Source organism: Chelonoidis abingdonii, chromosome 4 (genome assembly GCF_003597395.2).
Source record: "Chelonoidis abingdonii isolate Lonesome George chromosome 4, CheloAbing_2.0, whole genome shotgun sequence".
NCBI lineage: Eukaryota > Metazoa > Chordata > Testudines > Testudinidae > Chelonoidis > Chelonoidis abingdonii.
The window spans coordinates 123,111,994-123,125,303 of NC_133772.1; the positions used below are offsets into that span (position 1 = coordinate 123,111,994).

The 13,310-nt window shown below is 41.2% G+C and overlaps 1 protein-coding gene across 1 annotated transcript in view; it reads right to left on the reverse strand.

Moving 5' to 3' along the window:
* CATSPERB (catsper channel auxiliary subunit beta) overlaps nucleotides 1–13,310 on the reverse strand; it is an 86,936-nt gene that overhangs the window by 63,645 nt on the left and 9,981 nt on the right. Inside the window, exons 4-8 of the mRNA XM_075065861.1 lie at nucleotides 12,619–12,768; nucleotides 5,019–5,111; nucleotides 3,920–4,038; nucleotides 1,097–1,129; nucleotides 438–504 (exon numbers count right to left, since the gene is read on the reverse strand). Coding sequence (XP_074921962.1) covers nucleotides 438–504; nucleotides 1,097–1,129; nucleotides 3,920–4,038; nucleotides 5,019–5,111; nucleotides 12,619–12,768 — 462 coding nt within the window. The remainder of the gene's footprint in view (nucleotides 1–437; nucleotides 505–1,096; nucleotides 1,130–3,919; nucleotides 4,039–5,018; nucleotides 5,112–12,618; nucleotides 12,769–13,310) is intronic.

Consider the following 13,310-nt stretch of genomic DNA (forward strand, 5'->3'; position numbering starts at 1 on the left):
GTATGGGGCACAAGGATGTGTGGGCACATGCATGGGAGAACATGCACTGCTACCAAAAATCTCCCATCAAAGGTATAGACACACATACGCACCTAAAATGGAACATCCACAGGAACACCACTCAAAGAAGAACCACAGCACTGCTACTGTTTTTTTAGCATTTTTCATGGGTACATAAATTGTGGGAGAATGGTTGTGGGATCAGCCCCTAAACTAAAGACACTTTATAGTTAAGGCTGGGATTTTCAGAAGATCCTAAGGGAGTTTGGTCCCAAATTCCATGGAAATTGAGTGGGATATGGGTGCCTAACTCCTGTGCAAACCCCAAGTTAAGCGATTAATCCGAACACAACTCAGTTCATAACTATGCTTTACTATTTTTTCCTTTTCTCCCTCCGTTTCATAGATTTAAAAATGTTTACATCTGAACTTCTCACCTTCATAGCTCTCTGCATTAGCTAGACATTGCACATTATACCATACATTTGCGCTGAAATAATCATCCTATGAGAAACAGAGGGAAATATATAATTAAAATAATTGCATCCCTTTGTGATGTAATTTTTCTGTACATAAATAATGGTTTAGTTTGCATTAAAGAATCCTGCAAAGGCACTGGAGGGTGCAAGGAGGGTTGGGCTTGATCAATAATGTAGATAAGAATAAATACAGGTTGATGGGGAAAGAGGAGTCGGAGAATACAGCCACTTCCTGAATCTCCAAGTCAGGAATAAGCAAGGCCTGAACACAAAGCTGTTGGAGGTGTAATTTTTCAAACAACATGTGAAACCAAAGCCTTGATAAGTGGTAGTCATTAAATGATCCCGTGATAATGCTACTCAGTGTCTACAGCCAAGTTCAAATCTGAGAAAGTAAATTGTGCGTGCCTACAATTCTCTCTGCTGTATTATTCTTAGTAGGCTGGCCTAACTTAAAATGTTTTTGTGACCTGTTAGGCAATTGTGGTGTTCTAACCCAGAAATTACAGATATTTCTGTTTTTTTTTAATATTAATTCACTTGTGTAAAGTGATCTTGTATTATGAACACGTAAAGCAAACAGAAAATTAAGAAAACTGCTTTTCCAAGATTCTTACCCTTTCAAAGCCACAGAAGCTTGGTTTGGTGAACTAGGGAAAAAAAGAAAGCAAAAAATTAGTATAACTAGTATGTGATCATGTAATTAAAGATTATCATAATACATATGCACCAGGGGATGAAATTAAGGTTGCACACACACAGCCTTAATTTTGGTATTTACTGAATGTTGAATGTGTGGCTTTGCAACCTTAATAATGTTCTTTTAGCATAGTTTTCTGCATATAATATACATATTAAAATCAACCGGGGAGGGCATTTCTTGGCAATTCATGAATATTAAGCATATTCAATTTCTCCAGCCAGTCATTAACAATCAAGAAATGCTTTTCCTATCAGTTATTAAATATGTTCATGATTAACAGAAATGATAGATGGGTTTGAGCTCCAGAGTTCAGATCTCAATTTGGTTTTGAATTTCTTCAAGTTATTAGGACATTTGAATCCATGGTTTTGATTCAGGCCTATCTCCAAAATAAACTCATTGAAAATCACTGGCTATCCAGTCTGCAATAACAAGTTGTAGAAACATGTACAGTACAAATTATTTAAAAGTTAATAGGATTTGTTTTGACAACTTGTAATTAGGAGTTTTTAATTATATAAATATTTCAGTTACAGTCTAATTTTATTCTCATAGCTTCATTTTGTAAGTATATAGAAGCACATGGAGCCAAATTCTGTTCACACCTACATCCACACAGATCTCTGTTGATTTGCTCAGGTGTAAATAAGGGCAAAATTTGGCCAGTGACATGTACTTTGAGCTTTAAACAAGGTAAATTAGTAATCAAATCGGACCAAATCCTTAAATCTTAATCCATAAATCCTTACTCCGACAAAATTACCATTTAGTGAGTGAGTATGACCCTCAGAACCTCCAACGCCAACTGATAAAGGGTTTGCTGTTCTGTAACAGTAACTCCTATCAAACCTGATGCACTCACTACACCTAACACACTGCTTTCATGGTATTAATCCATAAGTAGTGTCATTTAAGGTATTAAATGAAAGCCAGTGACACACACTTTATTAATATCATTGTGAAATGTATGTACTGACACTGTATAAGGGGTTACATATACATACTGAAAATATATTCTAAAGGCTGTAACAAGGCAGAGTTGACAAATGGGTTTTCTGCCAAATGAAGTATGCCTATTCACCTATCCCTGTCTCTGATGTAAATTAAGCATGGTGAGGCAAACACAGTGGAAGCTACATATACATTCCAAATCATCAGAGACCTGTAAAGTCAACAGGAAAGGAGCACACAGGAAATTAACAATGGGGGAGAAGTGTTTTATCTGGGGATGCACTTCAAAAGAATACACTTCAAAGGTTTAGTGGACTATATCTGGGGGAAAGGGACAGCTTTTTATCCATCACCGAGGGAGGAAAAAGGACAGCACATTTTGCATTCATACAAAGTGGATCCCAGCCATGTTGAGTGGTAGTGCTGGGAAGTTGTTTTAGATGAGAACCTACTGCAGACAAGGATTTGAGCCTGTTAACATTAAGTTTAGACTCTAAGAAGCATCTTATACTTCTGTTTCCAATATTCTTACTCTCTGTTCATCTGAGTCTTTGAATCTCTGTTCTTTGTGAATAAACTTATTCTTGTTATTATTATAAATACATCTCAGTGCTGTGTTATTAAGCAAAGTGTCAGCTGAATCAAACAAGCTGATGTGTACTATATATAGCTCCCTTTGGTGACAGCAAACCCGGTAATTTCTGAAAGCATCCAGCGATGGGGCTGAACACTGGAAGGGTTGCTTTTAGAGGGGCTGAGGAGCTGGAGTCTACCTTTTGTACCTGCAAGGCAAAATAAGGGCTGGTAGAGCTCTAAGGAGATTGTTTGAGTAGCTAACAGACTGGTGGTGTCAGGGAGCAGATAGACATGCTTGTGCTGAATTGGTTTTCTCACTGAGGCAGGGGTGTGGACTCCCTGAGAAAGCATCATAGTGTGGAGTTAAAAACAGAAGATTTCAGAATTTGGTCCACTGTAAGCAGTTAGGGACATAATGAAATAAGTTGCTTATAGAGAGTATATGTGTGAGGCTAAAAAGATTGAGCCTGCAAGTAAGAATTAATATCTTTCACTTCAATGGAACTATTCACATGTTTAAAGTTAAGCATGTGCTTAAGTGCTTTTCTGGATGACGACCAGAAGGCTCAGCATCTTGCAGCATCAAGTTCTAAGTGATCAACCAACCTTCCACTTACCTCTAGTGCTGATCATATGAATTGGCCTTGCCACGTTACTTGTGGCACAGCCAATCATTTGAAAAGATGGATCCAATCCTTTGGCAAAGCAACTCTGGTCAACCCATCCATATGTAGGTTTCAGAACATGTAAGTCAGCAAGTCCATTGAAAACCCTGCTTTCAGACTAACAGAGTAAAGGAACTTCTTGTATGGATAGTTTAAATTAGATGACCCAAAAGATCTCTTCTGGCATTAAAGTTTATTAATCTCATAAATAGTTAAAAGGAGCATGACTAAATGTGCTCCATTTCTCACAAAACATTCAACAATAAGATTACTCTACAAATTAACCGTTATGCTATGGGACAGTTGCATTTACTTATTCTGAATTTTAACAATTCTGAATCTTCCTTTATTCCTAATTTCCTAATCTTATGTTAAAAGGCTGAGAAAAAGGTAATCCCGCTAGTCACACAAGTTAAAATCTCCCTTACTATATTTCCATGAGGATTTCTCCAAAAATAACTGCACAATTATGCAAATTTGCATTTGTCATAAGCTTTGTAAATATGGCTTTAAAAGTTACTTAATTTATAAACAAACTCACATACATTTAAAATCCTTCCAGTTGGATAGCGTAGATCTTGACTGATGAAAAGGCCCAATGTAGTGAGGATTATTAAATGATTGTTCGTTAAGATTATATTCACAAGTGAAAGGCCAGCACAGTCTTACGGAAGAGAAAAAACAGCATTATGAATAATCACTGCTTTGTTTTGTGCATTCACACATCTGTCATGACTATAGTCTACACTCAAGCCAAAGAATCACTTAGCCATTTAGAACATTTGTGGGTATCATTACAAGTGCTCAGTTCCCCTCTGGATTCAGCATATAAAATAATGAGAGACATTTTTACAAATCATGTAGGTTTTAGAATTTGACACTAATGCCATTTAGCTGGCCAGCCTGAAGCTGAAAATAAGGCCAAAAGGATAGGTAGTGTGGAATTAGAATTGTTTTTTTGCTGCTTCAGAATAGCTTCAAAAACCATATATCTTTCTTCCTATAGGAACTGATTATTCCTTTTGCCTTGCAGGTTATAGCATGGACTTTTTAAGAGCTTCCTAGGTCAGCTCAGCACTCACCTAGTACTTAAGTACTTCTCATCTTACAAAGGACTGGGAGATGTCCCTTTCCAGAGCACACTTTCCACTCCAATTAGCCAGTAGGGACCACCGTGGCATCTCTGTAATGTCCTTTTCTTCACTCTGACAGGGTTCAAAGCACTACCTGCAATATTTACCTTTTCTCTTGTCTGGATTTAGAATGTGGTCAAGCAAGGGACCAAGACTATTTCAAATTAGTTTCTACTACTTGCCACTGATCTAAGCAGGCCTTCCTTATCTATGCATGCCTGCTATGGATTTATAAATTTTGGTTTTATTATTATTTCTTAAGTTTTTTGATTTTATTATTGACAATTACATACACATTATGCTATATTTTGATGTAATTCAAGATGATCTCTACTGACCTCAAGGAGAGCAAAAAATGTGGGCAGAAATGGGTCAGGGAATCCCATCACGGTTCTGTCAACACAGGTCTAAGTGCAGACTTGAGTCTCTCACATGACAGTGTAATGAATGTACCACCCAAGCAATCATGAACACTGCATTTGTTAAATTATTAAGAACAAGAAGGAATTACCATCGTCTAGGAGACTACACAGGCTGTTTGTCATATTGAACCACTGTGTTTCTCGAGAGATAAATCCAGACCGGGTAACTCCTAAATAAATTCCTACAAATAAAAAAAAAAAAAGAAGAAGATTGATGTAGCAATGAAAGGAAAAAAGGACAACCTAAAAGCAGATGTTTCACAATTTGTAAAAGTATCTTCTGGTACAATCACATGAGACCAAATCCTATACTCTTCACTCTGGAAAAACTCCTACTGACTTCATAAGATTAACTACTGGGTTGGAAATGCTGTCTTCTATTGATCACTTCAACACAGAAACTTCTGTGTAACTTTTGAGTGAACGAGAACTGCGTAAGGACTCCAGAATCGGGCTACAGATATCAGAGGTGTTTGAAACTCCATTGTCTTTGGTTTTGAACCACTTTTTGGAGCTTTTAACTTGAATTTTGGGTCTGAAACACCAAAATCAAAAGTAAAGCTCAGTTGAAACTACCAAGTTTTAACCTTTTTCATACTGTGATTGGGAAACCACAATAAGGTTCAGATGTTGACTTTCCAAATCAATCAGTACCACATAGTTTTGATATGAAACCATAAAGGAGACCCATATTTTATTTTGAAATGGAGACTAAAACTAATTTTAAGGATTTGCAGACTTTTTAGGAACACAAACTGAGCTGTGATTTTTATTTATTAAACGCTCAGTGCACCTGACCAGATGAAGGTCCAGACTTACAGAGATGCAGATTTCTTCCCTTATTTTAACTAAGCACATCTTGCTTTTGAGGGTTATTGTTGAAAGTTCAGGAAGCATTTCAATGGAATGAGAGTAGTCAGTCAGCACAGAGATAAAAAGGGAAGAAGGAAAGATGTATCTAACAAGAGTAAAAGATGTACACGTTGAGTTTGTCATGAATTATTGAAGTGCCTGGTCCCTTAAAAGCCAGTTTTACCATTCATTTTTATGGGATCAGGTTTTTCCTCAGCTGAGTTTGATCACTGTCAGTATTTGTAATGAAAACTTGGAACAGCTACAATAGATATTTCAGTGGTAATTCATATCAGGTGTCTCAGTCTGTATTTCAAGCACTGATGTTATGATTTCATTGAAATTAGTGACTAAGAAACTGCAAAAAGTTTCAGATAGTGTTTTTGTTACCCAAAACTCTGAAAACTAATGCGTAAATCTTAACAAAACAAGCTTCACTGGAGTTCTAGTAGATCATCTGGCTCTGAAATTTTGTGACATTAATGAATGTGGTCATGAGATTTCCTTTTCCTGTCCTGGCCAAAAAGCAGGAAGGGCAGAGGAGTATGGAAAGTTTTAAAAAGAAAAAAAATTGCAAAAAAATTGTAGCGTTGGTTTAGTTTTAGTTTTGGGAGAAGTTTCAGGCTTTGCTACCTCATGAAATAAAAAGTTATTAACCCTACAATAGTTGGCTCTTCAAGATGTGTTGTCCATATATATTCCACTTTTTGGGTGCATGCACCAGATGCACTCTAGATGGATTCTTTTGACCAGCATTGTCTGTTGGGGATCTATGCCCTATATATCCTTATGCCTCTGACTGAAGAGAGGTGTTGCCCCAATTACCCCCTCAGATTCTTTGCCCCATGAACTCTTGATGTTAACAGACTCTATAGCATCGAGTATGGGGGAGAGGTTGAGGAAGATTGTGGAATGTATTTAGTCTAATCTATATATAGGGACATGTACTGAAGAACCACAGCTACTATAGGGTAAGCAATTGTTTCTCCTTTGTTGCTCGTGTATAGACAGTATATATTTCACTGTTAGTGAAATTATAGGAGATAAGTACTCAGAGTCTACCTAAATGATGACCGTAGGACAGCTCTGCCAAAGTCAGCATCAGGTCTGGCTGCTCCATGACAGAACAGATTTGGATGAATATGAGAACTAAAGGCCATGCTTATTACTCTATAAAGTCTATGATTGGTTTATTTCTCAGAAAGGCAACAGAAGTTGCTTGTGCTCTCATAGAGTGGGCTATGACCCTTAATGGTGGGATTACAGAAGCCAGCACATAGCTTGATACAGACCAAAATCCAGTTTGAGAGTCTTGGAGTAGAAAAGACCTGGTCCTTAACCTATCTCTATATGCTATGAATAGTCTGGGGATGCTCTGAGTGGCCTAGTTCTATCTGTGTGTAATAAGAGGCCATCTAATGTATGCAGCTTTCCCTCACCTTTTTTTCAAACGTGGATGAAAAAAAACTACCTGAAAGAGGGTTCCAAAGAGGATGGCTCTAGACTGTTCTCAGTGGTAGCAGATGACAGAACAAGGGGTAATGGTCTCAAGTTGCAGTGGGGGGAGGTTTAGATTGGATATTAGAAAAAACTTTTTCACTAGGAGGGTGGTGAAGCACTGGAATGGGTTACCTAGGGAAGTGGTGGAATTTTCTTCCTTAGAGGTTATTAAGGTCAGGCTTGACAAAGCCCTGGCTGGGATGATTTAGATGGGGATTGGTCCTGCTTTGAGCAGGGGGTTGGATTAGATAACTGCCTGAGGTCCCTTCCAACCCTGATATTCTATGATTTTATGAAGGTGCAGGAAGTGATGTGGCCAAGCAGTCTGAGGCAAGTTCTTACTGATGTCCTGGGGTGAACTCTTAGATGGTAACATAGGTCTAAAATGGCTTGGAATCTCTGATGGTAGATAAGCCACCACTGTTGTGGAGTAGAGACTGGGTCTTATGAGGTCTATGTTTTTTTCAGACACTATTGATTTGTCTTTATTTCCAGTCCAAAGAGAGATGCAGTTTGCTGAATGGAGCTGTGACGAGGGTTGCCGGGGCTCAACCCTCCCTGTGGAGGAGGGGAGCCACACCGGCCTTGTTCTGTCTTCCGAGCGTCCAGTCCCTTGGACCCGCGGCCCACTGTCCGGGGACGTTCGGTCCCTATGGAGAGGACTGAGCACAGGTAAAGGCAACGGTGCCCAACCTTTGATGCAGGCAGGCACCAACAAACACAGTACAAACAGCTCTAGCCCTTGTGGAGCAGGGCAGAGCAGTGGTTAAGTCTATAGGGGCCCAGCCCTTGGGTCGGGCGGGGCACTAAACACAGTACAAATAGCTCTAGCCCTTGTAGAGCAGGGCAGAGCAGTGGTAAAGTCTATAGGTGCCCAGCCCTTGGGTCGGGCGGGGCACCAAACACAGTACAAATGGCTCTAGCCCTTGTGGAGCAGGGCAGAGCAGTGGTAAAGTCTATAGGTGTCCAGCCCTTGGGTCAGGCGGGGCACCAAACACAGTACAAAAAGCTCTAGCCCTTGTGGAGCAGGGCAGAGCAGTGGTAACCACAATGGTCTCCTTAGGTCAGGGTGAAGGGGGTTCTGCCACCCGGTTACGGGTGGCAGGGGGAACGCAGGCCCACCCACTCCTTGCGTTCCGCCCGGGGCCCTATTAGCAGCTGTCGCCGCAGATGGCAGTCAGTGAGGCTCCTGACCGAAACACATGACAGAGTGATCAGGGGATCCTGACCGAAACACACTGACAGAGCGATCCGTGGGGATCCTGACCGAAACACACGCCGATAGGCTCGGGGCCCTCTGCAGCCTGCTGTAGTCAGACTGCCCCGGGCTACTTCAATTCCTTGTTTCCTACCTGGTCCGCAGGGTTCGCCAGCACCATGGGTTCCTCCCCTCAGGCTGGGTGGTAGTCGGGAACCTGGGAGGGCGGCCCAGGTCTGTCTGACGGTTCTCGGGCCGAGCAGGGACAGGTAGCTCTGGCAGCTCCTCGTCGTAGCGGCTACGGGTAGCCTGGCAGCTCCCGTCGTAGCGCTAGCGGGTAGCTCTGGCGTCCTCGTGCGTAGCGGCTACGGGGTAGCATCTGGCCTCCTGCGTCGTAGCGGCTACGGGGTAGCTCTGGCAGCTCCTGATACTGGCCTCGGGCCTCAGCAGCCTCCCAGTGACGAGAGCCGGCAGGCACGTCTGCTCCCGGCGGTGGCTGGGGCGTGACTGAAGGCTGAGGCCCAGTTTTTATCCTTCCGGGTCGCTGCCTGACCCTCTGAGGGGCGGGACTTCTGCCCAGCGGTCCCGCCCTGGGGGATGATTGATGGGGCTCAACCCTCCCTGTGAAGGAGGGGAGCCACACCGCCTCGCTACAGGAGCCCACAACTTGCTGCTATAATTTCCCATGAATAAACCAATCATCCAGGTATGGGAACACTTGAATTGATAGATTTCTGAGGGAAGCTGCCACTACCATGAGGCACTCTGTGAAAACTGGTTGCTGCTGACATGATGAATGGAATACTCTCCCAGGGGTAAATGTTCCTGAGTACCTTGACCGTAGCAATTTAGCTGATGAAGGCTCTCTACTGTCCTCTGAGCTAGAAGAGGAAAAAGAATACTCCTCTTTAAAAGGAGAGGCAGTACCAGTAGGCTTGCGTGGAGCCACCATGGAATGTATTTTAGTTCACAGAGGATGCACTCTGTACCATAGTTGAGACAGTGGCCAGTACTGGTAACAGGGGAGAGTCCGCTACTGAGGAGACTGATAGGTCTTTGGATGCTAAGTAAATCTTTGGTACTAAATATGACAGTGCCTATGATAAGCAAGCTGCCATTACCAGTACTGGGGTAGAGGCTACTGGAAGAGTCAGTACAGGGATATCAGTACCAGATTCCTTGGCACTGAGGTGTCATTATCAGGTGATCTCTTCAGCACCAAAGATGAAGGTCCTGAGATAAAGTGACTGGTGCCTGAATGAGCACTGGTTGAACCTTTTTTGTCTCATGAGCTATCCTTGGCCTCTGACGCTTAAGAAAATTAATGGGCCTTAGAAGTAGAAGGACCCAGAGAAGGAGATCTGTCTTTTTCCTCTAAAAGCTCCTTCTTCCCACTGCCATCCAATGTTTTACTAGAGGAGGAGAACAAATCCTTCAGCACAGGAACATCAGAGACACAAGTGGAAGAGGCAGCAGAAGTACATTCAGATGAGAGTGCTCAAATATTTCTGTTCCTGGAAACCCAGGATCCATGATCAGAGGAAGGATGCATCAATCTCTCCATCAGAAAAAGTTTTAGCTGAGCTTTCCTGGCTCTTTGGTTGTCTTTGAATGTGACTTACAGCTGACACATCTCTCCCGTGACGTGTCGTTACCTTAGACACAATAGCATCCAGGATGTCTATAGTTTAAAGGCACTATGCCTTATACAAAGGGAAATTCTTAAAGCCTGGGTTTATGATCATACAAAGTGACTGAACTCAGTGTTGAAAGTACCTCTCTCAAGCAAAATAAAACTAATTTCCTCACAAAGAGATGAAAGGAAATACTATTAAAAAAGACAAAAACTATACTAATCACTAAGTATGTGCTATCAGACTACCTACGACTATTCGCATATATAGAAAAAGGCCACACAACTCAAAAAAAGCTCAGACACTGCAAGTTCTGACTGATTGGTAGCCACATATGGTGAGAAGGAACAGAGGGGTGGAACAACTCTTTATGCCCTCAGTTGGAGGCACGAAGACACATAGGGTGGAAGTGCAGCCTCAACAGACAGTGCTGAGCAGAAAAATTCATCTTGACAACCAACACTGGAATATATGGAAGATACTTGCTGAAGGATTCTCTGCACCTTGAGGTCTTTAAACCATGATTTGAGGACTTCAGTAACTCAGACACAGGTCAGGGTTTGCTACAGGACTGGGTAGGTGATATTCTGTGGCCTGCATTGTGCAGGAGGTCACACTAGATGACCATAATGGTCCCTTCTGACCTTTAGTCTACGAGTCTATATGCGGACAAGCAAGTGCAAAACCACCTCTCATCTCCTACAACTTGTGAGACTACCTCTTTCCATGCTTCTTCCTATGCCTGAAACAGATTCCCTGATCTAGTATGCCTTGCAAATTCACTTTCCTCCAAATCCCTATTCAAAATGCATTTATTTCAGCAAGGCTTTCACTCACCTGCTCTCAGACCTCTCTCCATAATCCTTTCATTTACTCTATATTATGATTTGACCACAATGGACTGAATATTGAAGTCTCTACTCAGTCAAAACTCCTATGTATGCCAAAAGGAGTTTGATTTGACTAAAAATGGAGTAAAAAGTGAGTAGTAACTTCAGGATTCAGGCCAATATGTATGGTGCTATATAAATAGTAAATAAATAAAACCATTTTGCCCATCTCTAAAATGGATTAACATTTGGTTTGGTAGCTCTTCCAACGATGGTGTGACAGATCAGATTACTCATAAACTCTGCTGCTTTTTCCAACAGATATAGCTAAACAATAGTAAGTTACTGAATATCTCTATCTTTAGTTGGTTTTTGTTTTACAAGATTACTGTTAAGCAAGTTTGCGCTGGTTTTACTTTTCAGCATTTCCTACGTCTACCATTAGATGGCAGTGCTCACTTTTATTTGCATTTCAGGCCTAGTCTGTCTGAGATATTAAAGCCAATTTCACCGTACTGTACAACAGAGTATAAGCCTTAGATCTACTTACTGTGGTGTCTTTACCGTGGTGAGTCAACTACTGCCACTCCCCTGTTGACTCTACCTGCTCTCTTGCAGTGCTGGAGTACAGGAGTCGACGGGAGAGAGCTCGGGAATCGATTTATCGCATCTAGACTAGATGCAATAAATCGATCCCCACTGGATTGATCGCTTCCCACCAATCTGGCGGGTAGTGTAGACATACCCTCAGAGTGATTTTCTAAATGTGATCAAGTTTATCAGGACCAAAAGACATCTAATAATAGAAGGCCATACTAAAAATCAACCAATGGTCCCTCCTCCAGCAGGGGTTCATTGGTGGCTTCTTCAGGGGAAGGTTTAAAACCTTCATAATTCAACTAAGGGTGCAACACTACCCTATTGGGAATTATTTTCCTGAACCCAAATGATGATCAGAATATATCTGAAAGCATGATATATTAGACGCGCTACTGGACTGGGAGACAACTTTGGTTTTATTTCCAACTCTACCATCAACTTATAAGTGATTGTGGTCAAGTTACATCACTCCTCAGTGCCTCAGATCATTTTTACATCTGGGAATCTGAGGCACTGAGACCCACAAGTTATTTATGTGTTGTGTAAAAAAGCATGTCATAGAATGCCCTCTTCTGGGAATGAGCAAAACAGAAGTGCTCAATTAAGACTTTTCTATACCATTCATTAAGTCAGGTGACAATCCTATTTCCTTCTTTCTCCTCTAAACAGTGCTGGCCTTTAAATCTTTCTGAATGTCTCGGATAATTTCAGTTGCTTTTTTCCAGACCTCTTCTCTTTCTGCTTTGCCTTTTTGAAATGAAGGGATGCACCCTAAATTCAACAGTCAAAGTGACGAGGTGTCATTGATTTGCATAACAGAAATATAGTTTTTTGGAAGGTTTCTTTTTTCACCTTTTGGCTGTGATTGGACACTGGGCCAGACAATGTCACTGACTTGTCTAATTTTGGAAGGGAGGGTACAGATGTTTACATAAGGTAATGCGAGAAGTTCTATTTATTTCAGAACCAAGGAGAGTATGTGAATAGTACAAACTGTTTGATCCAACTTATGTTGCCTTGCACTGGTCTACAGATTTATGGTGAATATATTCGAACTCACAGATACACAACTTACCATGTACTGTATCGTTGCATATAAGAGCAATTACTGCCACATCATTAGCGCAGGGGCATTTTGACACTGTGATATTTATTACATCGGGTATTAGAGCATCAATTTCAGTATAGTTTATTGGTTTGCCAAGGTGCCACTGAAGAAGAGGCTCTGCAGAAGAAAAAAGTCTAGATGTTTAAAATATACAAAGCATGAATACACTACATGTTTATTTAACCATCCTTACCACTTGTTCTATATATTTCATGGATAATCAGAAGACAAATATAATTGGTTATAAGAGACTGAACGTAAAGTGGCTTCACATTTGGAGTGCAATAGAAAAATAACGTGCATGTGGACGAGAGCGTATGCAAGGGCTTGCCTACACTACAGATGCTACAGTGGTACAGCTCCAGCACTGCAGCTATGCTGCTGTAGCATAGACAGTTGTTACAGTGTTGCAGAAGGGATTTTCCCCCTCACTAGAGTAAATCCACCCCTATGAGAGGCGGTAGCCAGGTTGATGGAAGAATTCATTCATTGACCTAGCGGTATCTATACCGGGGCTTAAGTTCAGCTTAACTATGTCTCTCACGGGTGTTAAACATTTTTAATGTTTTAGGTGTAGACCAGGCCTAAGATGAAGGATGCCATTGAAATATAAAACATGTTAATCACATGGAAAAGAAAGTGCAATGGCAAAAAGTACT